At 39.8% G+C, this 27,736-nt stretch overlaps 2 protein-coding genes across 8 annotated transcripts in view; one reads left to right on the top strand and one right to left on the bottom strand.

Annotated features, from left to right (window-relative positions):
- The window catches only part of GSTCD (glutathione S-transferase C-terminal domain containing), a 46,066-nt gene extending 39,723 nt beyond the window's left edge, over nt 1-6,343 (bottom strand). For 4 of the 5 annotated variants that reach the window (XR_005954092.1, XM_041424496.1, XM_041424497.1 and 1 more), the window contains exons 1-3: nt 3,803-3,901; nt 2,011-2,442; nt 348-809 (exon numbers count right to left, since the gene is read on the bottom strand). Coding sequence is in view for 4 of the 5 variants with exons in the window: in XM_041424496.1 (XP_041280430.1) it covers nt 348-809; nt 2,011-2,442; nt 3,803-3,895 (987 nt within the window). In the remaining variant the exon portion in view is untranslated. Of the gene's footprint in view, nt 1-347; nt 810-2,010; nt 2,443-3,798; nt 3,908-6,205 lie in introns of those variants that run through there. The other variant, XM_041424498.1, reaches the window with a different exon arrangement.
- Nucleotides 6,267-23,165, top strand: INTS12 (integrator complex subunit 12). Of its 3 annotated transcripts, none has more exons than XM_041424500.1 (8): nt 6,268-6,374; nt 7,653-7,806; nt 12,229-12,392; nt 14,202-14,348; nt 14,873-15,060; nt 18,810-18,969; nt 20,290-20,442; nt 22,277-23,165. In XM_041424500.1, the coding sequence occupies exons 3-8, from the start codon at nt 12,237-12,239 to the stop codon at nt 22,832-22,834; spliced, it is 1,362 nt and encodes a 453-aa protein (XP_041280434.1). In that variant the 5' UTR covers nt 6,268-6,374; nt 7,653-7,806; nt 12,229-12,236; the 3' UTR covers nt 22,835-23,165. The 3 variants fall into 3 exon arrangements, with proteins under 3 accessions (XP_041280436.1, XP_041280434.1, XP_041280435.1); XM_041424501.1 differs by having other exon boundaries at nt 7,653-7,817; XM_041424502.1 differs by lacking the exon at nt 7,653-7,806 and having other exon boundaries at nt 6,267-6,374.
- Nucleotides 23,166-27,736: the final 4,571 nt, after the last annotated feature.

Below are 27,736 nucleotides of genomic sequence, written 5' to 3'. Positions count from 1 at the left end.
GTTTTTCCCACTGTAGAACTAGTTTTTAAGTTGAGCTAAAGTCACCTGAACTAGTATTTTTAAATTATTATTTTCTGGGCAAATTGGTGCCAGAATATTTCAGTATAATATTTTAATAGTTAACAGAGTTTACTAACCATTAATATGCTTTATATCTAGAAGTAACTTTAGTGGCCTCACCAATCCCTGTTTTTTGTGTTTGTACAAAAACAAAACAAATCTTTGATTTTGGGTTAAGGTTACTTTAGAAACACCACAATATGTTCAAATTAACATATTTTACAACTTTTAGGTTCTTAAAAAACATACATGTACACTAACTGATAATTGTGGAATTGTCACCTTACCAAGAACTGATGGATGCATGGCAAAAGCACTAGATCTGCCACAGTAAAATAAAGCCCTTCTGCAAAAACGTGGTCCAAGAGCGGAAGGTCAGAGGTTTTTGTTCTCCTGATGTGAGGGGCCTCCCTGTTGATTGCATCTGGTGCTTCCTGGGCAAGTAGTTTGGAGAAAGCTACACTCAGTTCCAAACTTGAGGGTGGATGCTCATGGACTTCTCCTGGTCTTAATCCCTCTGTTGCTTCTTCACCAAGCACAGGCACTGCAGCCTTGGCACCTGCCTTCTGTTGTTGAAGTTTCTGCCTTCGAATTTTGTCATCATTATGTACTCGGACAGGTTCTCCAAGCTTCCTTTCCAACAGTAAAATGTCAGGAGGAATAGCCTGGCAGTGCTCAGGAGAGCCTGTCAAAAATCTTTCAACAGCCAGAGGTATGCTGATCTCACAGAGCCTGGTCCACTGGCTAACCTGTCAAATAAATTTACGTGATTAATGTCTCTACAGAAAGTCAAACAAAATCCAGGGTAAGTTTCAATTGCTTTGGTTACTCAATCACTTCAAGAAAAGGAATTCCAGTTTTAAATACATTCTTTGTTAATCTTAGAAACTCAGATGTTTCTGTATTGCTATCACAACAGCAGAGTTAGGAAGCTAAGTCTTATATATAACATAACAGTAATCCAGTACAGCATATTTTTATTTACTTATTATTGACATAAAATTAGGGTGGCTGTGTAACTCATAAGAAACAAAGCTGTGAACTGAGTTGAAGGGATGGTGATCAATGGCAACCATGGAAACAGCAATCATGCCAGGGTGGAGTTCTGCCACCTGAGAGGCGTGAGGAAGGCAAGTCTAGATGGATGAGCTGCCAGATGAGCAAACTGCTGCGTGATAAATGGACTGAAATCTCAACTCAGGGTAGTGCTGGTTAACAGGTCACACTCTACCTGAAGGCCAGTTAGGAGTGGAAATCTTTAAGGGTCTATGCTGAGGCTTATCCCATTTCATCATCTTTACCTGGAGGGGGGAGATGGAATACACTCCCATCAAGGATGACAGGGAATTGATAAGAGCAGACAACAAATTCCCAACAAACTCCAAGGTAGAGCTGCTATTCACGTGAGCCTGCACAGACTAGAGAATGAGCTGAGAGGAACTGATGTGAAACTCAGAATATTCCATACCTAGGAGGGGCATATCCCCTGGAATGGTACAGACTAGGGACTGACCACCTGGCCAGTTAGCCACTCTGCTGAAAAGACACTAGACAACCTGGTGAGGATAAGCTAAACAAAAGCCACCTTGACAGTAAAGACTAACAACATATCATGCTCTTGAAATCAAAATCAGCAAGAAATTTGGTATTTCTTCGTTTACTTCAAAACTTTATAACTCATTTATACTGCTAGACATGAAACAAAGATCTGACCTATTTTTTAACATTAGGTTCTTTTTGTGCTGCTAAAAAGTAGCATCTTCAAAAATAATTATTTTTCATCTTTGTGCCAAAATACAGGAAATTCTCCATAAAGAAAATTGCATTTTCTAAGCAGATTAAGTTTTATACTAAAAGAACTTACTTGACATGAGTATTAAGAGTCTACTTCAGAGCATTTAATGCTTATTAAAAAAACAATCAATGTATCTAAGAGAGAGACACACTCACTTCAGCACAGGCTTTTAAGCAGGTCTTCTTAAAGCCCAAGAGTTCCAAAACATCCTTTTTAGATGGATCTGCCTCGAATGTTTTTTGTATTATATGTCTTAAGACCACAGAAAGCCCAGCTCGGCAGAATTTGCCATCTTTCACCACAACAGCAGGTAAACTGCAGCTCTGCACAACCACTGGAAGCTGACACCTGGAGATTAAGTGGACCTCAAGGTCACCAGCGAGGTTTTTTGTCACACACTGATCACCCACATCTTCGCCAGTTGGCACTAAAAAAACTTTAAATAATTTGCAGTCACAGTAGGATAGCAAAAACAGAGAGATAGATGTATGAAGAGGAAAGATACTATCTCTGTACTGATGAGAAAAAGCCAAATATAAATGTTCTTCGGCGAAGTTATCTTTCATCTTCTTCCTGAGATGAAGTTCCTGAAATAGAAATCAGAGTATGACATCCATAAAAGAATACAGAATTAAAAAAAAAATTAAAAAAAAAAAAATTAAATCATTGATTCTTCCACTATCTGCTACAACTGATTTTAACACAAGACACTACTAAAGACATCCTGCCTGAATAACTGGCAGGCTCCTTTCTGAGAGAAAAGAATGATTTCACATCTACACTGTCTCTTCACATACAAGATCATGGATAGGAAAACGACCTCTGTACATTTTTTTTTTTACATTTTAGCATATTTCTGACATCAACTAAAACCTAAAGTAAATGTTTCATTTTCAATTTTTGAGTGCGGAAACATTTTAGAGAAAGGCTTTGGTTTTTTTACATTAAAATGTCCCATAATATTAAACATGCATTATTAAAAAAACAAGTTCCTGAGCACATATCTACAACAGTCAGCTCCCTAACACAAAGATCTGTCTTTTTGTAACTGCTAAAAGGCATTTATAGCAGGGAATATGGGAAATAATATTGGTTTCTGTATTAAAAATTAATCTAGAGTTGGGTGAGATAATAACTGAAGGACCCATAACCAAATAAACATTCATGTTGTGATACTACATGAACACCTCAAACACACAACTACTTTAAAGCGGTCCAATTCAACAGTAGCAGAGCTGAAATTAATATCTTCTCAGTGTATTAAAAACTCACATTAATTTTCCTTACAGCGGGTTGAAAGCTACATTTTTCCTACTACGATATTCCACAGGAGTTGAACATAAGGCACTGATGCAGTGATTTTTCTGCTCCATCACTCAGCAGAATTGCCCACTGCCTGAGATGACAGGTGGCAGTGAAAAGCCTCAGACACTAGATGGCCCTCTTACCACAAGCGACACGGGGCACAGCTCGAGCACGGTGAGGAAGAGACATTTAAATCTTGCTGAGAAAGGCCAGAATAGGGTTTTATAGACATATATATATAAAGCAAGAGTGACACTGGAACAGCATCAGTCTCTCACATAACTGCCTAGATTAATAAGGTCTTTGCATAATTACAATTGCTTTCATTTTTACAAATGCAAGTATTTTAAAATAAAGTTTTAATTTGATACATCTTGATTATTCAATTTCTTTTTTTCCATATAGACATATACATCACACTTATTGTATTACCTACCACAGGACCAAAACAAATTGTCCAAAAAGAGGGAGTGGAAGAATAAAATCAAGTCCATGACATTAAGAATACTAATGTCTGTTACAGTGACACATTTTTAAACCATTAAATGACAAGAACTGCGGCTGTGCTATGAGTACTGCTGCTTTTCTTTAATTAATACAGTGCCACACAAAGAACAGGACAGCACACAATGCCATACCTACTTCACCACAAGATATTTTATCTGGGTAAATCTTGACAGCATGGAAGTTGAGGCAGACTCTATATTCCAAGTGCACCTCTGTGGTAGAAATCATCCAGTGAAGGCACTGCCAGAGAGGTAAATCAAGAAGAGTTACTGCTCTGACCATAGTCACACCCATAGCTTCTAGCATTTGAACTCCTAGTCTCAACTACAGTACCTCTTTCAATATTGAAAAGTACTCTTATATGCATTTGGGTTAATATTTTTGCTCTCCATGAGAACTCAAAGAGCCCATAAGTCCATCTTTTGCTAGGCATGCAAAACACTCATACACATTCACCTCATCACTGAAGTTTTTCTTCTGGTTGATGGTCCTGGACTCAATCAGCTATTTTGGTCGTTTTCGTGCTATGCAAAACTGCTTAATATTTTGGCAAACTCTGACAAAGTTTCTATTTCCAAAGTATATTATCCTATAGTTTCCATCTATTAATCACCCAATCTTAAAATTCATTTTTAAAAACTTCTTACAAGTAATTTTAACAACTGGGCTTCCATAATGACTGCAACTTGACACACAGGTCATCAGAATACCAACACATTCAGTCTGCATTTATTTGAATTGTTAGTTATTGCAAAAATTTCCATGTCCCTCCACCACACCAGTAACTGAACATCTCACAGACTGTTCTCTCAAAGAGCCTTGCAAGGTGGAAGTTTCCTGTGTTCCTGTTACACGTGTATAAAAGCAAAAGCACAAAGAGAATTTATAGTTCAGTGCCACACTGGAAGTCTGTCCTAGGGCAAGCCAAAAACTTGGACACTTTCCTTAAGGGCTTGGTTGTTTGGTTGGCTGTGAGATTTTAGGGTTTTTTAAGGTCAGTCTATGACAATGAAAATTACAGTCAGGCTAATTTTATTCTCAAATCTCTCACAGAAGAGAAACTAAAATAATCTGTCCAGGAGTTGTCTATAAGTGACTTTACCTCTGTTTTCTCATTGTTTCCTGTGAGGAGAAAGGCCTTCTTGAATCATCACTTCAACTGAGCTTTACACTCTTACACTGCCACACTCCACCCCTCTCCCATATTTTCCTCCTAAGAATTCCTCCCAACATTTTGCCTCCAAGCACTGACATTATAAAGTCGTTTCCTGTATTTTTTGTTTCCAGTACCGGTGCTCTTCCACACTGGTTGGGCTCTGCAGAGTCTATATTCCTTGTGGATCTATGCACAGATTTTCAATTCAAAGACTTAACAATCTGGTTACCCGTTCTCACTTAAGTCTTTTCACAAAACTACTATCTATCCATTAAATTTTATTAATCCCTTGGCAGCTTACTGAGACAAAAGCAGACACAGACATACACAATAAAATGAAATGTGCAATACAGAACTAACTAAAGCTAACAAGACACTGCACTATTTGCTCACAGTATTTTTCCCAGCACTTTTTTCTCTAATGAGACCATCAATTCTGTGGGAAGAGATGGATTTTTATTCTATTGGCCATATTTACAGTAGCCACTGTTTGAAAGAGGGAAAATGAAAAGCAGTGACCAATACAGGATTTGCACCGTAACTTAAAAGACAAAGATAAATCATGTTGCCTACCTTTGGTATAAAAGACACCTACTTAAAAATTATAAATATTATGTCAGTGTAACTTTCACTAGCTGTGCTGGTTTTTACCATTTTCTCTTCCCTGTCAACATGCACTAAACAATAGTTAAACTAGTTTCACTCAGCTGCCCTGTTAACAACGCAATAAAGAAAAACTGCTTTAAAAACAAGTGCTTCCCATAAAAAAAAACTAAAGACAAATAAATAACTACATAAACATCCTCTTCCCTTTAGTCCCTGAAAAGGATCCTATTCATTTGTTGATTACTGCACAGTAAAACGGAACTTTTGTTAAGCAGGCACGTTAGCATTTGAGAAATGTTTCACACAACGCCACTTAAAACGCGGCAAACATTTAACTTCGTGCAAAGCATCATTTGTGCCTTAAGGCACATAACTTGAGAGCCTGCAGTTCCGTCTCTGTCCAAGACGATCCATGCGCCCAGGGCCGCCCCTGCACAGAAGCGGGAAGCACAGAAGAGCTTCGGAGCCCAGCTTCAGGCGGCTCTACGAATGAAGCCAAAGCTGTGGACGGTTCGGGAGAGCCAGACGCGGGCGGGCCATGAGGGACAGAGCCGGGATATGAGGGACAGAGCCGGGATTCAGGACGGCAGCACACGCCTGAGCTCGGCTGCTGCAGAGAGCGACACCACCGAACCAGGACTCCCTCGCAGCCCCGCTCCCTAAAGCCTCTGCTCCCAGCTGCTCTCGGCGCCCAGGCAGCGCTCCAAACCAGCCCCAGCGCTTTGCCATCACCGCCTCCCCTCCGTCCTGCTCCTTCTCCCGCTCCTTTTCCTTACCCCGGCCCGGCCGCTTCCGCCCCGGCTCCGCCCCTTCCTGCGCCGCCCCGGCCCGCGCGCTCCGCCCGGAACTGCCGCCCGCGGCCCGCGCTGCGCGGGGGACTGCGGTGGCGGCGGACCTGCTTGGGCGCCTTCCTCGTTCTCCTCCTCCTCGTCGTTCTCGTCTCCGGTGAGACACCAGCGTGTGGGAAGAGGGGACCTGAGAGGAGGAAGAGAGGATCGGGAAGAGGAAATGTGCAGTGGGAAGGGAGAAGGAAGAGGGTGATTGGGAGGAGGCAGAGAGCGACTAGGAGGATGAAGGAAGAGAGGGTTTGGTAACAGGAAGAGGGAATTTTGGGGTTGTGAGGGGAAGAGGGGTGTGGGAGGAGGAGGAGAAGAGGGATTTAAGAGGAAAAAATTGGGTTTGGGAGAGGGGAGGAAGAAGATCGGGAGAGGGCAGAGGAGTCTGGGGAAGAGAAAAGGAATTTGGGGGTGGGAGGATGAAGAGGGGGTTTGGGAGGAGCAAAAAGGTGTTGGGAGAGGAGAGTGAGGGCAGGTTTGGGTGGGAGAAGGAGGGTGTTTGGCAGGAGGGAGGGAGAGGGAGCCCTCAGGCGCGGCTGGGCGCCCTTTCCCTGCTGAGCCCGGCGGGACTCGGCGCTGCCAGCACGGGCACGCCCGGAGCCGCGGCCCTGCCGAGTCCTGCGGGCAGTAATGCTTCTAGGAGGGTGGCGTTTTATTCCCTTGAGCGTTCTGAAGTGTTGCTTTTGTTGCCTTTCCTTCGTTCGTAAAAAGAAATCCCAGGGAGAAATCTGCAGCAAGTGTGTTGCCGAGGGTCACGTCGTGGCTTTGGCGTAACTGTTTCAGAAATTAGCTTTTAACTAAAGTTTGCTTCTCTCTCTGAGAGATTGCCAGGAGGATGATACCCAGGAATTTGTACACCTGATAAATTTCAGTGTAGACGTTGAATAATGCGAAGGTGAAAACAGCAGTGGAGGTGTACTCAATTTACCCGTGGCTTAAGCCAATGAGCAGTTCTGCGTTGAAACGTCTTCGGGTCCATTTTCTGCAGAATGTTAAAGCTCAGTGGTAGCAGGGCATAACAAATCTCAGTTGTGCAGGTACAATGATCACAAAATATCCTGAGGTGAAAGGCACTCACAAGGATCGTGCCGTTTATCAGGAAAAGGATTCCCAAGGAAAATATGTCACCTCTGCTGCATGGAACAAGTGTGTCAGTGAGAGCAGAAACAGATCGGGGTCAGATAGTTGATGTCTTCTTTGACCTGTAAGGTCTCCCAAGGCCTTTTGCCACAAGGCAGAGCTTAAGGAGAGGAGGAGCTATAAGTTGTGGAAGAGTATTGAAGCAGGATTGTTCCCCTGATAAGTCCATGGGCCCAGGTAGACTGCATTCAGGGGTGCCAGGAACTGACAATGTCTTCACAAAGCTGCTTTCTGTTATCTTTTAAAGGCCATGAGACTGGGGGAGATCCCAAAGACTGGAGAAAGGCAAATCTTGTCTTCATAAAGGGCAAGAAGGACAAGCACCAGAACTACAGACTGGTCAGCCTCATTCCTTCCCGCTGTGGAAGGATCGTGGAGGAAGCCATTTGTGGCATAAGGAGGTAAAAACTGGGTGAGCAGAGCCAGATCTACCAAGAATAAATCATGCCTGATCAATTGGCCTGTCCTCTGTGACTAAATAGCTAGATCTGGAGATGGAAGGAGTGTTGGATACCATCTGCTGTGGGCTTAGGGGGATATAATGGGAGCTTTAATTTACCTGAGGGTATTATTGGAAAGATAGAGCCAGTCTTCTTACTCACATGCACAGTGGGAGAATGAGAGACAGCACAACTTAAAACCTCCAATTCAAAGCAAGGAAATGAGGACTGTGAGGCATTGGAACAGGTTGCCCAGAAAGATTTTTGCATTCCTGTCTTTGGAGATTTTCGGGATCCAGCTGGAAAAGTCCTAAGCAAGCTGGTCTGAATTCAGTGTTGACTTTGCATTGAACAGGAGGTTGCAGAGGGTGGGGTCTCTTCCTCAAGGAATGATTCCATAATCCTGAAATAATTCACTGTTTCTGTGGAGAAAACAGCAAATATAGGGCATTATTGTAATTTTTAAAACATTGGATAAACTGGTTACAGTGATATTGATTGGAATACTAATTTAAAAGAACATTATAAAGTATGTTGTAGAATAGAATGTAAAATTAAGGATGCCAGTACTAGTAACTCCATAGCAGGAGATCTTATACGTGTCTCAAAAGATTCTTTGAAGACGATGACAAGGAAATTAGAACTGATTAATACAATTGTTCTCATTAATACAGTTATCCAGACTACTGAAGTGCGTGAGTTTTGAAATGTCCCTTGTGGAAAGTAACTGAGAAATTATCCTGTCATAAATCAAGTGCTGATTAAGATATTTAAGTAGCAAAAACTGGAAATAGAAATTCATTTTTTCCCGCTTTTAAGATTTTCCTTGACCTACTCTTTTAAGACTCATCAGATCTGAAAGTGACCTGGAAGAGGCATTATTGGTAAATAAACAAAATCTGCCACTGTCACTGTTAATAGATGTTGTCAGGAAGAAGGTAAATTCTGAGGAACAAAAGGATCCAAAGTGACAGGGAAAAGTGAATTGATTTTATGGTGGTAAATGGAAAACAGTGCAGTGAGTGTGTTGGAAGGAATTATAAGCTGTTGATTCATGTGACTGTGTTTTAAGGCAACTGCTACAGATCTTGAAGATAGCTGAAAAGGATATGTGAGTGAAAGGCCTTTAATCATAAGTGGCAGTAAAAAATAAAAATATTGATGAGTCTGTAAAAGGATGGCATAATAGCAGAAGTCCATAATAGCACTGCAATATAAATAGAAGATGTGTACTTTCTTGGAAAAACATATTTAATAGTGCACCTGCCTCAGAAAATAATAAGAATTGGAGCTCAGAAACAGATGGTTGAAAATATGACCATATCTGAAAATGTAATGGAAGTAGATCCATTGAGCTGCAACTTATCATGAATAAGGTAATACATGGCAGGTATGCAAAACAATAGATGGCAAATGAATGAAAAAAAGAAGAGGGCTCCTACAGCCTATAAATCTAGTAAGTTTTAAATTGGAAGACCACGTCTTCTCTAGAGTGTACAGTTAATGTTGATTGTATTTGGCAGAAGACAAGAAATTAATGAATCCAAAACTTCTTGGATGTTTTATGAATAACAACTCGCTGATTAACATCTCTGTTTCCCCATGGATTTAAATCACTTAGAATAGCCCACCTTGGGAAGTAACAGAAACCCAGGTTGAGAAAGGTGCTTTTAGGGTTAGGCTGATGGGGGAATGCGTGGTTGCAAGAGGTTCTGCTTGTTTGATGCAAAACCTGTTCTACTCAGGGTTCAAGGGTTTTAACACAGCCCTCTATCTCACAACTGCATTATCAATCTAATACAGAAAAGACAGTGTTGTACTCCCTCTTTTCTAAACAGCATTTTGATTATTTCCTGTACAAAGATTCCACTTCAAGAAGAAAGTCAAAGAGGTCTGTCTTGCAGAATCACCTATGGCTTCATCATTGAAGTCATAGGTGGTCCTTGTCTCAAGGCTGTCACATTGCTGTATGCTGACTTGACTGCCAGAGGAGCAGTTTGTGCATGCAAACATGAATGAATGAAATTGGATCTTGGGTTTATAAGTGTCAAACCACTGTTTGATACTTAGAAATGGTTTGATCTTTGAACATCTGGAAAGGGCCACTACCAAAAGCAATAATTTGCCTTTTGGACCAGGACAGACGTTGTTAGTAACCTGTTTGACAGCAATATTATTATGGTCCCATAGGGAGAGTATAATTATAAATTTGCTTTTTTCAGATGATGATATTTTTAAGACAGTTATTGATATGTCCATCTTTCCATTGAACATACTTCCCTTTTCTAACTCACTAATAGATTTTTTAAATTTGAAAATACATTCCTAGACTGAGCATACTTGAACTGTTTACTAAGCCCAGTTTCCTCTCTTCTCATGAGAAATTTCGTGTGATATGTTAGTCATAAGTATAGTAGCCTGGGACGTTATCATTATAATTGTCCTCAAGAACAGAGAAAGAATTGCTGCAATTACATAGCAAATAAAAAAATAAATATGGAGAACCCTTTTGAAATTTGGGGTTTAACAGTTCCTTTCAATATATGTCTTTTAAAAGCTAGAGCTAGAAACAAATCTGGGAAGTGTTACCTTCAGAGAGATGAAAATTGAATTATGTTTGCATTTATTCTTAAAATATTAGAGAATAGCTGTTGAGGCTGCCTGTTTCTCATGTACACAAGTATATATTCCTAGTAGAATTCCTCTTTTGCTCAGAGAAGAACTTGAAGGATTTTTTTTTTAAGAGAGTTCTACAAAATTTCTGAAATTAGTGTTTTGATTCTGCAGTTTCCATTCAACAGAGGGTTTAGCAGAGTCCTGGTTTAAGAGTGTGTGGTACTGACACTTGGAAGACATGCTCACAGAACAAAGAAATTCAGGACATAATCTACTCACAGATCTCAAGAGCAGCCTGAACATTTATCAGAGGTAGATGGATAAAGAAAAGGGGATATGTGCTTTCTGTGCTCTGTGAATTCACTTTTTGTAATCATCAGAGAGACCGAATTGCCAGGACGGGTCTTGGGCTGCAGTCTGTGCTTGATCAGTGATACAGCTGAGTAGCTGGTGGGTAGCACTTCCTGGCAGAAGTTCTGTGGCCACCAGAAAATGATTTGTCAAGTAGCAAAGATTAAGGAAGAGAGAGGAGGCTCTTGAAGAGGTTTCTTAGCTCTCTGCTGGGTCCATTGATAAAATCCCTATGAAGTTCTCTACATTGAACTCCTTGATGATCTCAGTCAAGCGATTCTCTGGTGTCTCGTGAAAGCTCAGCATGAGCTAAAGGCTCCTGGGGACTTGTAGGCAGGTGTTGAGGGAGCAGCCTGCCAGTGCTGGTGTTTTGGCCAGAGAGGTAAAAGCTCACTGCTATGAATATCAAAAGAAATTCATCAGACAATGCCTTAGAAGCTTCAGCTGAAAAAGCTGTCCAGACAGTGCTTTTGATGAAAGAACTGATGAAAGGCTTTTCACTAATGTCTTCTAGATCATTGTAGGTAAAAAACCCAAACCCACAAACATCCTGATGTGTTTTAAATGAGACTTGAAGGGATTATTAACAATAACACTTCTCATACATTTTTAGAAAATATCAGGAAACTTCCCATGTTATTTCTTAAATTATTAATTGCCATTTACTGATTTAAGTTAGGTATCTATCTCTGTAGGAACAATTTCTGGTGTAAATGCTGTTCCTTAGAGTTTTTTAAAGAAAGTAACACAGTGCTCCAGAGTGCAGGAATATATTGCTATGAGGCAAGCAGTTTTTTAAAGTCATTGTAATATTTTCCTCAGTTTATTTCCATGGACACTGTGGCATCTCGCTGCTCTGGATAGTCATTATCTGACATTACACTTAGACTGTCACATGAGTATGTGGACAGGTCACAATCTGAGTTACAAATTTTTTCACTGTTTCAGCTAAATTTAAAAATGTATTTTTCAGCTATTTCATAGTTGCTCTTAAATGATCAATTAGTTAGAAATCACTGTACGTGCAAAAAGTGTTAAGGAGAGGGGTGGTAATTGCTTTTCTTGAAGTTAATATTAGTATTTTGCATACTTTTCAATATTTTTATATATGAAATATGAAGAATATGATTTTTTTTTTCATTTAAGTAAGTATGATGAGTTTCATTTCTGAATATCATATATGCCATAGAATGAATTTGACATTTCAGATGTCCAGTCATATTCTAAATTCTTCAGCACTGAAGTTCACAGTCATCTTCTAATGATAATTAATTCACTTATAATCCTTGCTGTGGTTTCATATAATTTCATTTTAAAAAGAAAATAAATCTTCTATTTGCCACATGCTGTTTGAATTATGCTCCATGTGAATAAAGTTGTCATTGTTTTTCTTTTTTCTTTTAACTCACGTTGAAGACACAACAATGGCTGCTACAGTGAACTTGGAGCTGGATCCCATTTTTCTGAAAGCCCTGGGCTTTTTGCACTCAAAGAGTAAGGACTCTGCTGAAAAGCTGAAAGCACTTCTTGACGAGTCGTTGGCCAGGGGAACTGACTCCAGCTATCGTCCCTCTCAGAAGGTACTGGCTGGGGAGCATGGCTCCTTTCTGTGCGCCTTAATAAAGCTCCTGCTGTTCCTGGTTCCTCTTTTACAGCTGAAAAGTTAAAAGAGAATCAGAAGTTGAGGAAAAAGTAATTATGGAGTGTTCATATTAATCATTCCTCTTTTCCATACAATGTAATCCTTTCAATTAATGGAAGTTAATGGGAAAAAAAATCTCTTTACCTTGTTGATCCACCAAGATTTAAAAGAGGTGTTCAGCATTATATCAGATATGCTGTGTAAGGTGCACCCAAACTTACATATTTCTGCAGTTCCTTTTCAGAACTAAAAGTTCTTTAAAATATAGATTACCTTTGCCACAGAGAAATAAGAAACAAAATAAGCTATTTACCAATAAAGCTGTATCTCTTTCCTTGAAATTCTGTTGATGAAGTCATATGAAAAAACCACCAAATGGTTCAAAGCAGAAATTAATTGCAGGCTGAAAGCATTTCTGTCCAATGGACAAGCATTACTTTTCATCTACTGAAAATCACTGAACACCTGCTAGAGAGAATATTTGACTCTGAGATGAGCGTATGGAAATAGCCAAGCAGGGACATCCTCGTGGTGCTGTGTATTGCCATATGGATAACGAGTATTGTTCTACCCTAGGATGCCTGCATGTCAGCCTGCTGTGTTCTAATGATGGTCTGTATGCTGATACATTTGCAATATTTCATTTCTATGTGGCTCCAAATAATGAAAATATGCAAGTACTGCTCAGCATACATCATGCTTTATTGTATGGTCTAGCTCCTTTCTGTTCATTTTGTTAACTCCCTGAAACCCAACACAGGTCTCAAAACTCTCAGGTGCCCTTTATCTCGGAGGTCAAAGAAATGTGTGGGTTAAAGAGGAAGCAGGGAGCAGAACAACAGTGCAGAGAGGTAGCTTGGCTGGAAGTCACCTGCCCTCAGGTGAAACTGAGGTTCAGGCCACAGGAAGAAACATTTCATTCTCCTCTCTTCAGTATATATCTAATATCAGCAGGACTGCAAAGGTCAGAAATGAAAAAAAGTGGAAGAATTCCCTTCCTTGCATTCACAGGCTGCAGGGTTGATTTGTGTTTGACTGTGAAATCCAAGAAGATCGTAGGGAGCACAGGATTACCACAGTCAAGTCAAGGAACTTTGGAGGGCTGAAGCTCAAGGCTTAGGACCTGTCCCAGTATACAGCAGAGAATTGCTCCCATTTTACCTTGCTCATGCCCATCAGTGTGACTAGTCACTCATTTACAGGCTCTGCTGGTTATTATCCATTTGCTGACATTAATGCGTCATTAATGAGAACCATTGATTTCTGTTGAGATCTGTATTTATTAATCTGATAGACAAATATGGACTGAGATTAAGAGGAGGTCGATATTTCTCTCCATGAAGGAATGAATTATGTCTGGTTATATCAGTTGTCAGCTTCTGTTTCTAGCTTATACTGAATTTTGTCCTCAGAACTATCTGAAAATTCATGTTCATTACCTCTTTGAATTTTAAAAGCAGAAATATCTCATTTTATATTCATATTCCAAAGAGGATCTGTCTTTGGAAAAGGAGCACCTTTTCCTCAGAAAGGTGAGTGGTAAGGGAAGATTTTATTAATTCTCTGCAATTTAAACACTATTTTATTGATGTGATGTGAAAATAGTTTGAGAATCTTTTTTTAAATATATATGTAGATGATCAGTGTTGTATGGTGTATTGTTTGCCTGTCCTATTATCTCACTAATTGCAAATTAGGTAGGAACCCAATAGCAGAATTTGGCTTCAATTTTTGTTTCTGTTTCCAGGAAGTAGAGCAACCAAAAGTATCTGTCACCAAACCCATAAAGCAAGAGCCTAAAGCTTCATCGAGTTTGCCTTCTGGCAACAACAATGGCAAGCCCACTGCATCAGAAAAGGTGAAAAAAGAAACAGAAAAGAGATCTGCAGATAAAGTAAGTTATTTTTGTTCTCTAGTGAAATAACTTGGTTAATAAACTCAGAGGTGTTTTAGACAAAGGCTGCCCTTTTCAACTCATTGTATCTTCAACTCATCTAGCCTGTGAGCTACATTAGCCAGTCATGTTGCCATTTAGGCAGTCTAATAAATGTCTTCTTGTAATTATTCTGTGATTGTTTTCCCTGCTCATTGTGGGGAGGTTGGACTTAAGGGGTGCCTTCCAAACCATTCTGTGTTTTAAATCCTAGGAGATTATCTCATAAAAGATTACCAAAATGTAGCAAGTTGAAATGTGATAAACCCAAAGCTTTTTCAAGGATTTTGAGGTGAAGTAAAAAAAGGGAGCTTGAGCTTCTAGTTCATAAATATTTTGAAGAAAATATGTAATTAAAGAAAATACGTTGTGTGTATGCTGCATAAAGTACACCTTCTTATACTGCTAATATAACTGTTCCATTTTAACTCATTTTAATAATCTGCTAGCTTGTTGCATTTTCACATTCTGTGTGTGTTTAATAGATGAAAGGGGATCCTGCTGAAGGAGCTGATGCACCAAAGAAGCCCAGGGTAGAGAAGCAAGAGGCTCGTTCCTCTCCTATTACAGTTCAGACAAGCAAGGATTTATCCATGCCTGATTTATCTAGCTTTGAGGAAACCAGTGCTGATGACTTTGCTATGGAAATGGGATTAGCCTGTGTTGTTTGCAGGTAAGTCAACGTTGCTTCTTTCCAGCTAGGTGTAGTTACCTTTTTTTTTTTTTTTAATTGAGTTAATGCTTCTCAAAGTTTTTATTTCAGAAATAACTTAATCCAAATCACTTAATATCCAAAATTGACACTACATTTAAGGCTCCTTCATGAATGAGAATGGTTTCTTGAAAATGGAACTTTTAGTGAGTGAACCAGCTTTTCTTCTGCAGGAAAGGACAAGTGAAAAATAAAACTAGATAACATGCAAAACCTATAATGACAAATATATTGTTCAATTATTGGAAAACAAAATATTAATGGCTAGTGATAAGCATTTTTTTTTAAATTTGTTCTCATCTGAAAGGACTTTCAGGTGGTATTAATATGAGATCTGTATGAGTTACTCTTCTTTTCCTAATCATTTGACATTAGTTTACACTTAGCCATGTTTTATCAGCAAATATATCTTGCAGTGAAAACAGGTTGTTTTTAGGTTCCACTAAGGGTTCTAAAAGTGGCCTTATTAACATGGTACTAGCAGTCCATTTACTGTTAACAGAAGTACAAAATACTTTTGAATAACTACCCTAGGATCAAACCACTCATGTCAGGATTTTGTTTCACAGATCATTTATATCCTTGTTAGGCACCAATGCTGCCAAAAGGAACAGTTTGGCTCTCCCAATTTTACCTCCTTCCCTGGACTGTTTAGGGGGGGTGTATTGCCAGTCAGTTTGTGATCAGCTGAATCAGCCCTTGGATAAGCTCTCCACGTGGGTTTTTTAGTAGGTTTGAGTTTCAGTCAGCTCAGTAAGAGTAAATGCTGGCACATGTGTGGATGCAGGAGTGTAGAGCCAGGACAGAGAAGAGGGACAGGCCTTTTGGCAGCAGTGTGCATTTTAGCTCAGCTTGAGTCAGTTGGGAAGTGGCATCCTATAATATTATTCTTTCATCATTTCCATGGTTATTCCTGTTGTGAAGATAGGAAAGTGTTGTCAGTGCACAGAGGATAAATTTCTGTAGTTACAGGTGATTATACTGGTGACCAGTTGGGGACTGATGGGATTTCATGTTATTCCCATGTGTTAGCTCAAATATTTAGTTTCTTATTATAGACATCGAAAAAGGAAGAAGTGTATAAATATCTGAACTTCACCTTTTTTTCTGGCAAATTCCATTTTTCCTGTCTCCTAAAAGAGGCAAAGCCCCATTCAGTGGTATGTTAAAATGCTACTAAAAATAGTAAGGTATTACCGTGTTTGGCAGGAGGGGATAATGAAGTTTTGTTTATACAGTCTTGACTGCTGTGGATGATTAATTCTGTGTCTTCCCTGGCAAAGAAAAACACTTGCAGGCATAATGAGAAATGCCTGCAAAGTAAAGAAACAGAAGAAAGAAAATGCAACTCCTGTGCCCAGTGTAGCCAAGACTTGGAAAGGCACAGGCCAGATACATGGCTCCATTAGCTGTTCCACAATCCATGTTTATTTAACCTGGCTGCTGAAGGCTCTGCTTCTACCCGTTCATGGTCACCAACTCTAGTGTTCTTGCAAAAGATGTATCAACCCTGGCTAACTAAAATATCTGTGATGCCAGACAGAGGGAGAAGCGCTGCTGGGGAAGGAACAATGCATTAGAGAGAGTGGCAGCAGTCACCCCAACACTCTGGATTGTTTTCATTTTACATGGAACCCGCTGAAACTGATGTCACATGGTTGTCTGTCTCCAGCTCATACTGGACTGGATGTTTCTCAGAGGACTTGTGCTTTAAACTTCTGAATCCAGCACATTGGTCAGACAGTATTCCTCTATTTATTGCACCCTTTTTAGGGTAATATCTTGAGCCAAAATAATAACATCCCTGTACGTTTTTAAAATTACATCTTTTAATAACTCAGTTACTCAAACAGTTGTGAATGAAAACATGTCAAATTGCAGAGTAGGTGGAGTTCAAAGCAAAAGAGTTTATATTCGTATTGCTTAAGAAGGCAAGCCAAGGAGAACCCAGCTGTGGGTTCACAAATGCAAAAAAGTGCTTTTGTATATTAACTATTCCTTTTTAGAGATGTAAAAACTAAAGCAGAGGCATGAAATGTTTCTTCAAGATTTGTCAAGTGTCAAATGTATTTTCGTAGTGATTAGAAGTAATTATTGTTGATGCCTGTGGTGTTTTTCTTCTTGTTATATCAAGTTTGTTGTTCTTTTTTACTAAGTTAGGCATAAGGAGGGAGGGAGTATTAAAGTAACTTCATCCTCTCCAGTACTTGCAGGCTGGGAAAAACAGAGCAACTCACCAGTTATAGAGGCTCCTCACTGGCTCCTCTGTTGTACAAAGAGGAAATACTACATGAAATTTATAGATAATAGTGAAGTTTTCCTCCCAAAAAGAAAAAAAATTTAAAACACTGGTTTGGAAATAACACCCTAATTTTCTATGAATATTTGTTTGGTTGGTTGATAGGTTTCAATACTTGTTTGTTTTGAAACCTAAAAAATCATTAGGCTTGTTTCTTATCTTATAATTTAAAAGTAAGTAGTTTAACTTGTTTCTGGGCATGATGAGTTCATGGGTTTTTAATCAGTTGGAGATTGATTTTTGTAGTTTTAAAATAGGGTGAGTCTCCTTCCTTGAGGCTCTTTGTTCTGATCCAGTTTATTTAGGAATAAGAAACAAAATGTCTTTTAAATATCCTGAATGTAAAATAATGGACCCTAGAATTTCAGAAAGGTTTCCCTTTCTGTTTTTAAGTAGACTGTTTAAAAGAGAAATCTTTCTTAGAAAATGTTCCAGTACTTATATGGACAATACCTTCAGACTTTGTTTTTCTGTTATATAAAGAAATAAGGGATTACCTTTCCCCATGTATCTACAAATAGAGTTTCCATGGTTACCTGGGTACCTGCTCCTCGGGGATATGAGCAAAAGCAGCTTAGCAATTAAATAGCTTGATTTGTCATCTGAAAGAAGGAATCGTTAGGAAAATGGTATTTGGGTAATTCACAGGCAGACTCCCAGCCATGTATATATCACTAATGTGTCATTTATACGGAGTGATTACTTTCAGCCAGGCCCACACAAAATGAAGCCCTCATCACCAGCTTGCATGTTTGCTTCAAGGCAGGACTGCACAATTAATCCTTTCTATTCCATCTCTCCCTGATCCTGGTATTATCTCACATTCCACGTGTCTGTTTATGGGGTAGAGACCAAAGGGATGGCTAATAAAACATCTTCAAAGTAGCGTAGAGCTTGGGTGATGATGCTTTTAAATCCTGCAGCAGAAAGCACTCCTACATGCTTGCCATTGAGAAATTATTTGTTCTTGAACTGTATTGCTCTGCAGCTGACAGCAAAATTACCCAAATGGAGACTGTCCCTCATATGCTATTATAATTAGGAAGTCATAATTGGCGTGCTGTGATGCATCCATAAAATGCCCAGGTGAACCAAAGCGGGCAAGACTTACATCTCTACTCTAAAAATTAAACAGGGAAATCAAGACTGTCATATACACATTTAATAGAATGGAAGTCTTCATATCTCTTGAAAGAAATTACCTTTATAAAATACCAAATTTCTAAAATATTAGTTAGGAAGAACTGATACAGGAAGAAAAGGAATACATTCAATTTGCCACAGGTGGAAAATATATGTGAAAGGAAAAATATTTTTATTTTTTTATCTTAAGCCTTGCAAAATTTTCAACAATTGGATAATCCTCTAAGTGCTTTCTCCCATAATCTGTTCTTAACTATTTGCTCTGCAGGCAAATGACAGTTACTTTTGTGAATCAGCTAGTGGAGTGTCAGGAGTGCCATAATCTCTACCACCAGGATTGCCATAAACCTCAGGTGACAGACAAGGAAGTGAATGATCCTCGACTTGTCTGGTATTGTGCCCGCTGTACCAGGCAGATGAAGAGAATGGTAGGAGTCAGTTTTTTGTCTTGTGTGAGCACTATTTGAATACAGCAGGCTATTTCTACTGTGTGAGATTATTTCCTGGGTTAGACAAGTCTTAGGAAGCACATTGGAGAACCATTTTTCTCAGCAGTAGAGAGAAAAAAATCTTGCTGCAGCGGTGGTTTTTAATGTCGCATCTCAGAGACTATTCTGTAATACACTTCTTAAACAAAGCTTTTTAAAAATCAGAAGTGAGTGAAGAAGAGTGAAATAGGATTGTTTCCTGCTTGGCAAGCAGTTAAAACCTTTTTTTTTTTTTTTTAAATTTCAGGTGATACTCAGATTTTAGTAATAGCCCTGCACTTTAAGTTTTCTTCTCAGCTTTGGATATGAATGATTCTTTTCCTGTAGGACAAGACTGCCAGTTTTAGTCTGACATGTTGAATGTTCTCAGGGTCAAAAATAAGCTGAGGGTAGCACATTCCAGTTAAAAAAAAAAAAAAAAATTAAAAAAGTGCCTTTATTTTGATTTATCTGCATGACTGAACAGTATCCTACCAGATTCCCACTCATCTCATTATGAGAAAGAAACATAAGAGCTTTGGGTGCATACAACATTAGTGACTGTAGTTCTGATGTTTTAAAATCACACCTAGAATGCAGAAAAATACAGCCAAAAAAATGTGTTTTGAAACTGTTCTGTGATAACTGAGCAAGTGTTATCTGTTGAAATGGCTCCACTAAGAAACAAGGGAAGAAGGCAAAGTAAGATCCTGGCCTAGGATGTACCAACATTGACTGAAATATATGATTATTCTGATGAACATCAGGCCTTTGAACTCAGAGGAGTGTTTGCTTGAGGTCAGTTCCTGCACAGGGTAGCCAGTTTAGCCATTGAGCAGTTGCCTTCAGTATGGCCTTTCTTTTTTTTTGTTTTGGCATGAATTCTGCCATTTTGCTTGCCACTTCTTAGCAGGCTCTTGCAGCCTACATCCCAGTACTGCTGGACTGTGTCCTTGTCTTCTGCAAGTTCACCTATCTTTGCCTTAGTCCTGTAAAGGCCCAGTGCTTTGCTGCTCTCCAAGCATCAACACTGCCACTCTTTCCACACTGAAATAGCAAGCTCTGTTCAGGATGCTTTTTGGCTGGTTCCTGTCCGCAGTACCATACCCAGCACATCTGCACATCTCCTGTTGCCTCATTTCTCAGGGACCATTAAACCTGAAATTGTAAAGGCTAGATTGCAATCTTAAAATGCTCATGGTTTTTGTTAACAGTCAAAACAGTCCATGTTATGTGGCCCATAACTTATTCAGGGTGTATTTTTTCCTGCCACTTACACAGGCTCAGAAGACACAAAAACCACCTCAAAAACCAGCTCCTGCAGTGGTTTCAGTTGCACCAGCTTTGAAGGATCCATTGGTCAAGAAACCAGAAATCAAGTTAAAACCTGAGACCCCACCAGCTTTTCTGGCATTCAAGAGAACAGAAGTCAAGGTAATGTAGATTACATTTACCAGAGGAAGAGTGTTTCACTGCGCAGATAATAGGGTTTTTTCAATTTGACCAATCTTTTCACATAAGAGCCATAATTGGAAATAGTCTCCTACACTGTGTGGACTGAGTAGTACCAGAGCACAGTGGGTTTGCTTGAACACTGAAAGAATGGAGGGCAAAAACCTCACTTGACATGTGGATGCCCCATCTCTGCAGGCGTTCAAGACCAGGCTGGGTGGGGCTCTGAGCAGCCTGGCCTAGTGGAAGGCATCCCTGCCTATGGCAGGGATGGAATTAGATGACTTTCAAAGTCCTTTCCACAACCTGAACAATTCTATGATTCTATGAATTGTATAAAATGCATTATTTGCTCTCTCTTGTCAAGTAACTTAAGTGTATTTTGACACTTGGAAGGCTTTTTCTCATGGCAGCAGTGGCCTTGACAGTGCTGGGTTTACACTTGAATTTGATGATCTTGAAGGTCTTTTCTAGCCTAGATGGTTCTGTGATTCCATTGTAGGGAAAGTGTTGCTGACTCTGTGAGATTGAATTTAGGAACTTCTTAAATATAATCTGATCTAGGGGGTGGCATTCCTGCCCATGCTGGGAGGGTTGGAACAAGATGATCTATAAAGTCCCTTCCTGCCCAAACCATTCTGTGATTCTCTTTGATGCTGTGTTGCCTCATGTTTCTGTTTTTCCAAGTGAAAACATTGTCAAGTTAAAACATTGTCAAAAGGTCAAATTGGTCAAAGGTGGTAAACCAGAAGCAGTGTAATAAATAATAGAGTAGTCTAATAAAGCATGAGCCTTTCTTAGGAAAACACAGCTTTATCTGAAAACCAAAGCAATTACTCATGTGCTCAAAGTTACGTTTGCCACTGCTCTGCCTGGATGCAAATCATCATGAACACTTAAGATGGGTATTGCTCTAGCACTTATACTTATGAATTACTTTTTCACCTCAGCAGAGTTCTTTATGTGCCTAAACAGGTTGTAAGAGCTGGGATCTGATTTCTTCCATCAACTTCACTGTTTAGAAGTTGTCTGGGTATACTATAAAAGGAGTATTACTTTAATAGAGAGCTTTAGTTTTTGTTTTGACTCTGCCAATTGATCTAACTCTGATTTAAATCAACATAACATCCTTACCTCTGAGGCCTGAGGGTTGTAGGGTTTAAGGTGTGGGAACGCAGTGTGGATAGCACAGTGCTTTGCAGGCAAAGGGAACCCATGTTTGCTGAAAGTGTCTTTTGCAGTACCTGAATGGGAAAAGACTATAGGATAGTACTTGTTTGTTGTTTTGTTTTTTTGGTTTTTTTTTAATTCTGTCTGTGGTACAAGTTGCTAAGAACCAAGAAGAAAGGAAACAGTTTAGATTCTGCTACGTGGACAGTAAGACTGTAATAAATGCAATACTTAATTGCTTGGTGTCTAATTTTTGTCTGAGCGTCTGTCAGCTTGTTGAAAACTGACACCTGGTAACAACAGGAGGCAAATAAAAAAGAAGGCAAGCCACCACTTTTTATATAGTTCACAGATTTGGGCTTTTATTGTTTATGGAGGGATCACAGTGCTGTGTGGTAGTCTGCTAAGTGTACAGAAGAAAGGGGAGAAAGGATCCTGTGTTCTGTGTGCCCGGCAGATTGAAAGTTGGCTGCACCTGGCATCCTTTCCTATTCTTGTTAGTACTTGTCAGCTGTGGTGACCAGTGATGAAATATTGTCCACTGGGTGTTCCTGGGAAAAGAACTGAATCAGAGGCTCAGTGTATTCCTGCTGTGATGTGTTACACAAATAGATGCTGCTATAATAAGAATGCTTATTTATTTTAGACCTCAGCAGCAGTTTCGGGGAACTCTGCCAGTACAAGCGTTTCCTCTTCAGCAACGAGTGGCCTTACAGGATGGGCTGCTTTTGCAGCCAAAACCTCCTCTGCCAACCCATCAACTGCCAAGCTGGGATCGACCGCACAGAGTGCCAGCGGGAAACCTGCGGCTTCTTCAAACAACCAGAAACCCGTGGGTTTGTCAGGGCTGGCGACTTCAAAGACAGGACTGGGGGCCAAAATAGCTTCTGCCAACAACAGCGCGAACCCCGTTCAGCTGAAGCCTCCCCCGCCGCTCACCCTGGGCAAGACGACGCTGAGCCGCTCGGTGAGCAGCGACAACGTGAGCAAGGCGGGGCTGCCCAGCCCCGGCGGCGCCGCGCCCGGCACCGGCGGCGGCGGCTCCGCGGGCCCCGGCGCGGGCGGCGCCGGCAAAGGCGCGGCTGACACCGGCAGCCAGCCGGCATCCCTCAAGGGCCCGACCTCGCAGGAGTCCCAGCTCAACGCCATGAAGCGGCTACAAATGGTCAAGAAGAAGGCCGCTCAAAAGAAGCTCAAGAAGTAGTCGGGCCGCTAGCTGATGTTGTGTTTGCGAGGCGGCGGCGTTGGTGTTTTTCCTTAAAGGAAATCCCCCAGGTACTGGACTGAAGGGGGTTAAATCAGGGAAGCCCAAACCTTATGTAATACAGAAGGTCGAACTTTAATAATTCTGGTATTCCTTCTGCCTTTCCAGATCTGTGAATTGAATATGTTAGAGGAATTCATTATTACATGAAACTTGAAATTGTAGATGTCGGGTCTTTTTTAATATTAAAACCCCCACATTTGTGTAGATACTTAATAAATTGAACTTGCTGAAACCATCATTCTTAAATGTTAATAATAAAAAGATTATTAATCTGAGAAGTCATTGCCACTCTTCTTTCACCCCATATTCCAATACTTAAAAGGCTTCAGATGTTCAATATTGTGCAGTTTATTACCTCAAATTATAAAGCTTATTAGAGGAAAAACTACTTAAATTTCAAAATTTAACTGTTCAACAACAGTATATTTAGATTGAGATTTTAGGTTTGGCAGTTTGCTACAATTGAACTGTTTTGGTTTTATACAGTGAGAAACTTCACCTAAAAGGAACAGAAGAGAGTCAAAACTGTCTTCAAGTTTTCTTAAAATGTAGAGCATCATCCTGTATTTGAGAAGTATCAGGTACTCCAGCTCTCCACTGTTATCCTGAGTTGTTCCTCATGGTTTGTGCTCCCTCTCTTCATCCCAGCTGCTCCAGGTTGTGTTCAGCTTAGAATAGGCTCAAGGGAGGCACTGGAAAATGACCTTGAGTCTTACTCTCTGTGACCAGCACGTGGCAATTTCCCTCCATTCCTTCTGTGATGAGGGTGATGAGGGGAGCATCTCTAAACATGAAAACATCTTGGACTGTATTGGGTTTGCATGGCCAGTATTATTTTCTCCTTATCATACTCTGATTTGATGGGTAATAAGTCACATTAATCTTCCCAAAGCCGAGTCTTGCCCATAATAATAATAATTAGTGATCTCTCACGCCCCTTATCTTGACCTGTGACCCTTCCATCTTATTTTCTCTGCCCCCACCCAGCTGAGGAGGGGAGTGAGTGACAGAGCAGCTGGGGTGGGCACTGACATCTGTTCATGGTCAACCCACCACACAGACTGGCATAGGTAGGTGAAAGCTTCTGTTTTTCTTTACTATCCTGTATTTTAAGTGTGTGTAAAGCTTGATACGTGGCAGCTATTTCTCATACCTCATTTCCTTTCTCCACAATTAAGACTTAGGCTAAAGTTCCTTACACAGCCAAAGGAATAGTTTCACTTACTCAGGATTGCCTCAGCTGCCTGGAAAATTTGCATATTTTTTCAGCTGTTATTTCCTGTGGAGGGGAAAAAAAGAAAGGTTTTATCTTTATAGTGCCTGCAGCTTCTAGGGCTGTGTAAAAATAACAGCATGAGGAGGAGGAATCCAGAACTTTTACTGCTTTTTGATCAGCCCATCCTTCCTCCTTTCCAGCACAGAGGGTTTCTAATGGTAGCATAGTAGGAAAAGACACTGATGCAGTTTCCATTAGCAAACAGAAGGGATATTTTCTTCCTAAGTGATAATCAGAAGACTGTTGCCTACACTAAGAAGTAGTGTGAAGATAGATTCTTTAAATGGCCAAGTGCTCCTACGTGAAGTGTTCATTCCAGTAGTAAAACCTGCTCCCAGAGGAGTGTTCAAGGTGCTAGGTGCCTCTGTCTTGCCTCTGAACATAAAGCTTTGCTGGTGAGAGTGCAGGAGCTTACATCTCAGCTGTGCCCATTACTTTAGGTACCACCAATGAGGTGAACACAGGCAGAAAAAGAACGATCCTTGTTTTCAACTTGCGGTAGCTAATGCCATTTAGAATACTCCTGAGACCTGATTCAAGTGTGCCCTGTGTCTTTGCATCTATAACTGGCATGGATGGACTGTAGGGTCCCTCCATTCAGAATGAAATAAGTAATGCTGTGCTTTTTGTGCCTTTCTTTTCCCTCTAATAAGGCCAAGTCTGGCTGCACTCATCGATAGCACTGCATTAGCAAAATCTGCAATACAGGTACAGTTTGCATCAGCAAAAGACTTTCTTCCACTGTAACTTTCCCAGCTTCCTAAATGAAATACAAAGTCATCTTCTGTTGGTATAAAAATGTCAGTTAGGATTGTGATTCTTTGAAGTATTATATCAGAAAGGATTTATAGCACAGACCAGGTCTTTTAAATCAAGTGTTTAGCTTGAATATGTTAGATAGGCACTGCTGAAAAATAGAGAAGATTGAAGGGAACAGTTGCTTTCTGCTTTGATGTTATAGTTAGGATGGAATTAACAACTGTATTTTCAGGAAAGGAGTCTGTTCTACAGGCTTGTTTGACTGAAGTTGTGTGTCAGGTTGAGGAATGTCGTGTAGGGCAGGAAGAAGGAATGCCTGTCTGAAATTTGAGAAGCATGCCTCCTATTTTGTAAAAATAACTGGAAAATAGTCCTGTGATTTTTCTGTCCCCAAACCAAATTGCTCGGTGATTTACTATAAAAATAGCTACCTGACTTTTTCTTAAATGTTTTAGAGATGGGTGTGGTAGTATTTTACTTCCACTTAAATAGGATGGTTTTTTCATAGATGCCCAACTTCCGATACCCTCAGTAATGTGAAATTATAGGTTACTCTGGTTCCATGAGTGCTCCTTCTAGCTGGACTAGGGGATGCTGGTGATATCTGTGTCTAAAAAGAAAGGTCTAACACAAGGCTGTGTGGTTTACAAACTTTTATCTACTACAGCTCGTAGTGGTCACAATCTCAGAAGCAGCTGGAAAAGAACAGAGCTGTGCTGACATCTGGAACCTTGAAGTGTATTTTTAAACTTTCTTAGTATTTTTGATAGTGCTTGAAAAGCTCTAATGTATTGATCAATAAGCTAGGATGCATCATAGAAATGCAGCATTTTCTCTGAGGCAACTATTTCTTCTGCTAACTTTGCAGGCAGATCTTGGATAGCATATAAAGCTCTTTGCTTCTGGAAAACATCATGTTTATAAAAATAATAATAAGAAACATCTTTACAAAAATAGATTTTTATTATTACAATAACTTAAAAGAAGATTTTTTTTTTTTTACTGTTTCCCAACAATATTGTAATAGGAATTATCAGTAACAGATCTATGGGAACAAGGATTATCATGGCTGTGTTTCCTAGTGCAGGTGGTAGGTCCGCTTCATCTATCTTCATTTTTAAAAGCTATCTTAAAATGACAGCAAAAGCATACTTTAGTGTTTGAAGGAGGTAATTACTCAGTGAAGCTTCCAAAGATGAAAAGTCAGAAGGAATAATTCTTCAGTCTGTGTTTGCATTGAAAAGCTGAACCCCTGCTCAAAGATCACCCAGCCAAAGGGAAGATGGTGAAGCACAGAGGTGCCAGAGGTCAGAGCCTGGGACTCTGCTGTGTACTGGCTTGGACATTTTCTGGGTTCCAGGTTATCAATGGCAACACATAAAAATATTCCCTGAATGGAGAAGCACTTCAGTTTCAGTGGACCCAATCTTGGAAGTACTTGTACATATTTATTGTCACAACAGCTCAAGTAAAACACACATTTGAACAAATGCAAGATCAATCCAGCAAACTGCAGCCTGTCCCTGCTTCAATCAAAATAAATTAGTTTTGTCATTAATGAGAATAAGAAATCTCTTAGAATACTGTAACCTTCCCTATATTAAAAAAAAAAATCCAGTGGCAAAACCATTGCATATTCTTACGAATTTCTGGAGCCCTAACACAGCTCAGTTTCTAGTATTCAAAGCACCGTCTTAACAAAAATGTGACTGAGCAACTCTAACATGAATTGTTGTAAATCCTTAATTTGGAAGGCTTTAGATTCAAGGAGCATCTCTTAATTTTCTACAGTTGCTGTTTGCGTTCACCCGTTTTAAAAATAAAAGTTTGCGATATATTCATAGTATCAAGTGATAATGGCTAACAATTTGAATTTCTGAAAAGGACTAAGCCAGTCCACCTGGGTACCTAATTACATACTTTTACTGGATCCCAAGTTACAAGGCTACAATAAAGTCATATAATTATCCCACAACATAAAAATTATTATGGATCCTAATCCTACAGGGATTTCATTTGGCCTACTAGGAGTTCCCAGGTCCCCCAGAAATTCATCTGGTCAACTCCAGTGTATTCATCCTTCATTCCTTGTTGCTTCAGGATCAGGATACCTATATTTTGGAGAGCAGCATTGGAGTACTCTTTGAGACACCTTCACAGAGTCTGATTCTTCATGGGGAATGTACCTAACACTCAAAATCTGAGCTCTCCTGTGACTCAAGCTGAGTTCTCAGCACTAAGACTTCAGAAACCTTTTTTTTCCTCTTTCCCTTGATTAGTTTTGCTGTCTGAAATAAAAACTTCATCATTGTGCTTACATGACTACATTAAGCCTATTAAGTACAATTCAGTCATTTCTAAAACTGTTTCAGCTATTGCAAAGTATAGATCTACATATAAAATATTCTAAATTGTAAGACAGAGCTGAAAACCTTTGTGTGTGTATTTTCCCCATAATCTCAAATTATAAAAGCCAAAGCAGTAAATGGTAGCGGTGAGTCTTTCAGTCCATTCTTCCAAGCTGATACTCCCTCTGCACTTTTATTTTCTTCATTTAACTAAAGGTGAAGCTTTCCATAAAAGCAGCTAAATCCATTGATTAAATGATTGAGAACCCTTTTTGCTTGCTATGAGAACATCAAGATTTAAGTGCCTGAGATGATGTACAATAAAGCAAAATAATGCTCACTGGATAGCAGTAGTACACAGAGATTCCCACACCAGATTCTGGATATCTATCTATGAGAACTCTAGAAGTTTCTCTATCATATGATTTAATCCAACACAAATTTCAGGTTTAATCT

This window comes from Onychostruthus taczanowskii, unplaced genomic scaffold (assembly GCF_017590055.1).
Source record: "Onychostruthus taczanowskii isolate IOZ18803 unplaced genomic scaffold, ASM1759005v1 scaffold82, whole genome shotgun sequence".
NCBI lineage: Eukaryota > Metazoa > Chordata > Aves > Passeriformes > Passeridae > Onychostruthus > Onychostruthus taczanowskii.
This window is presented reverse-complemented; position numbering and strand designations above follow the sequence as displayed.

Coding starts and splice junctions, on each gene's coding strand:
- INTS12 (XM_041424502.1), top strand. CDS start 12,237: ATGGCTGCTACAGTGAACTTGGAGCTGGATCCCATTTTTCTGAAAGCC. Junction 15,061..18,809: donor TTAGCCTGTGTTGTTTGCAG/GTAAGTCAACGT, acceptor TTTGCTCTGCAG/GCAAATGACAGTTACTTTTG. Junction 20,443..22,276: donor TCAAGAGAACAGAAGTCAAG/GTAATGTAGATT, acceptor TATTTATTTTAG/ACCTCAGCAGCAGTTTCGGG.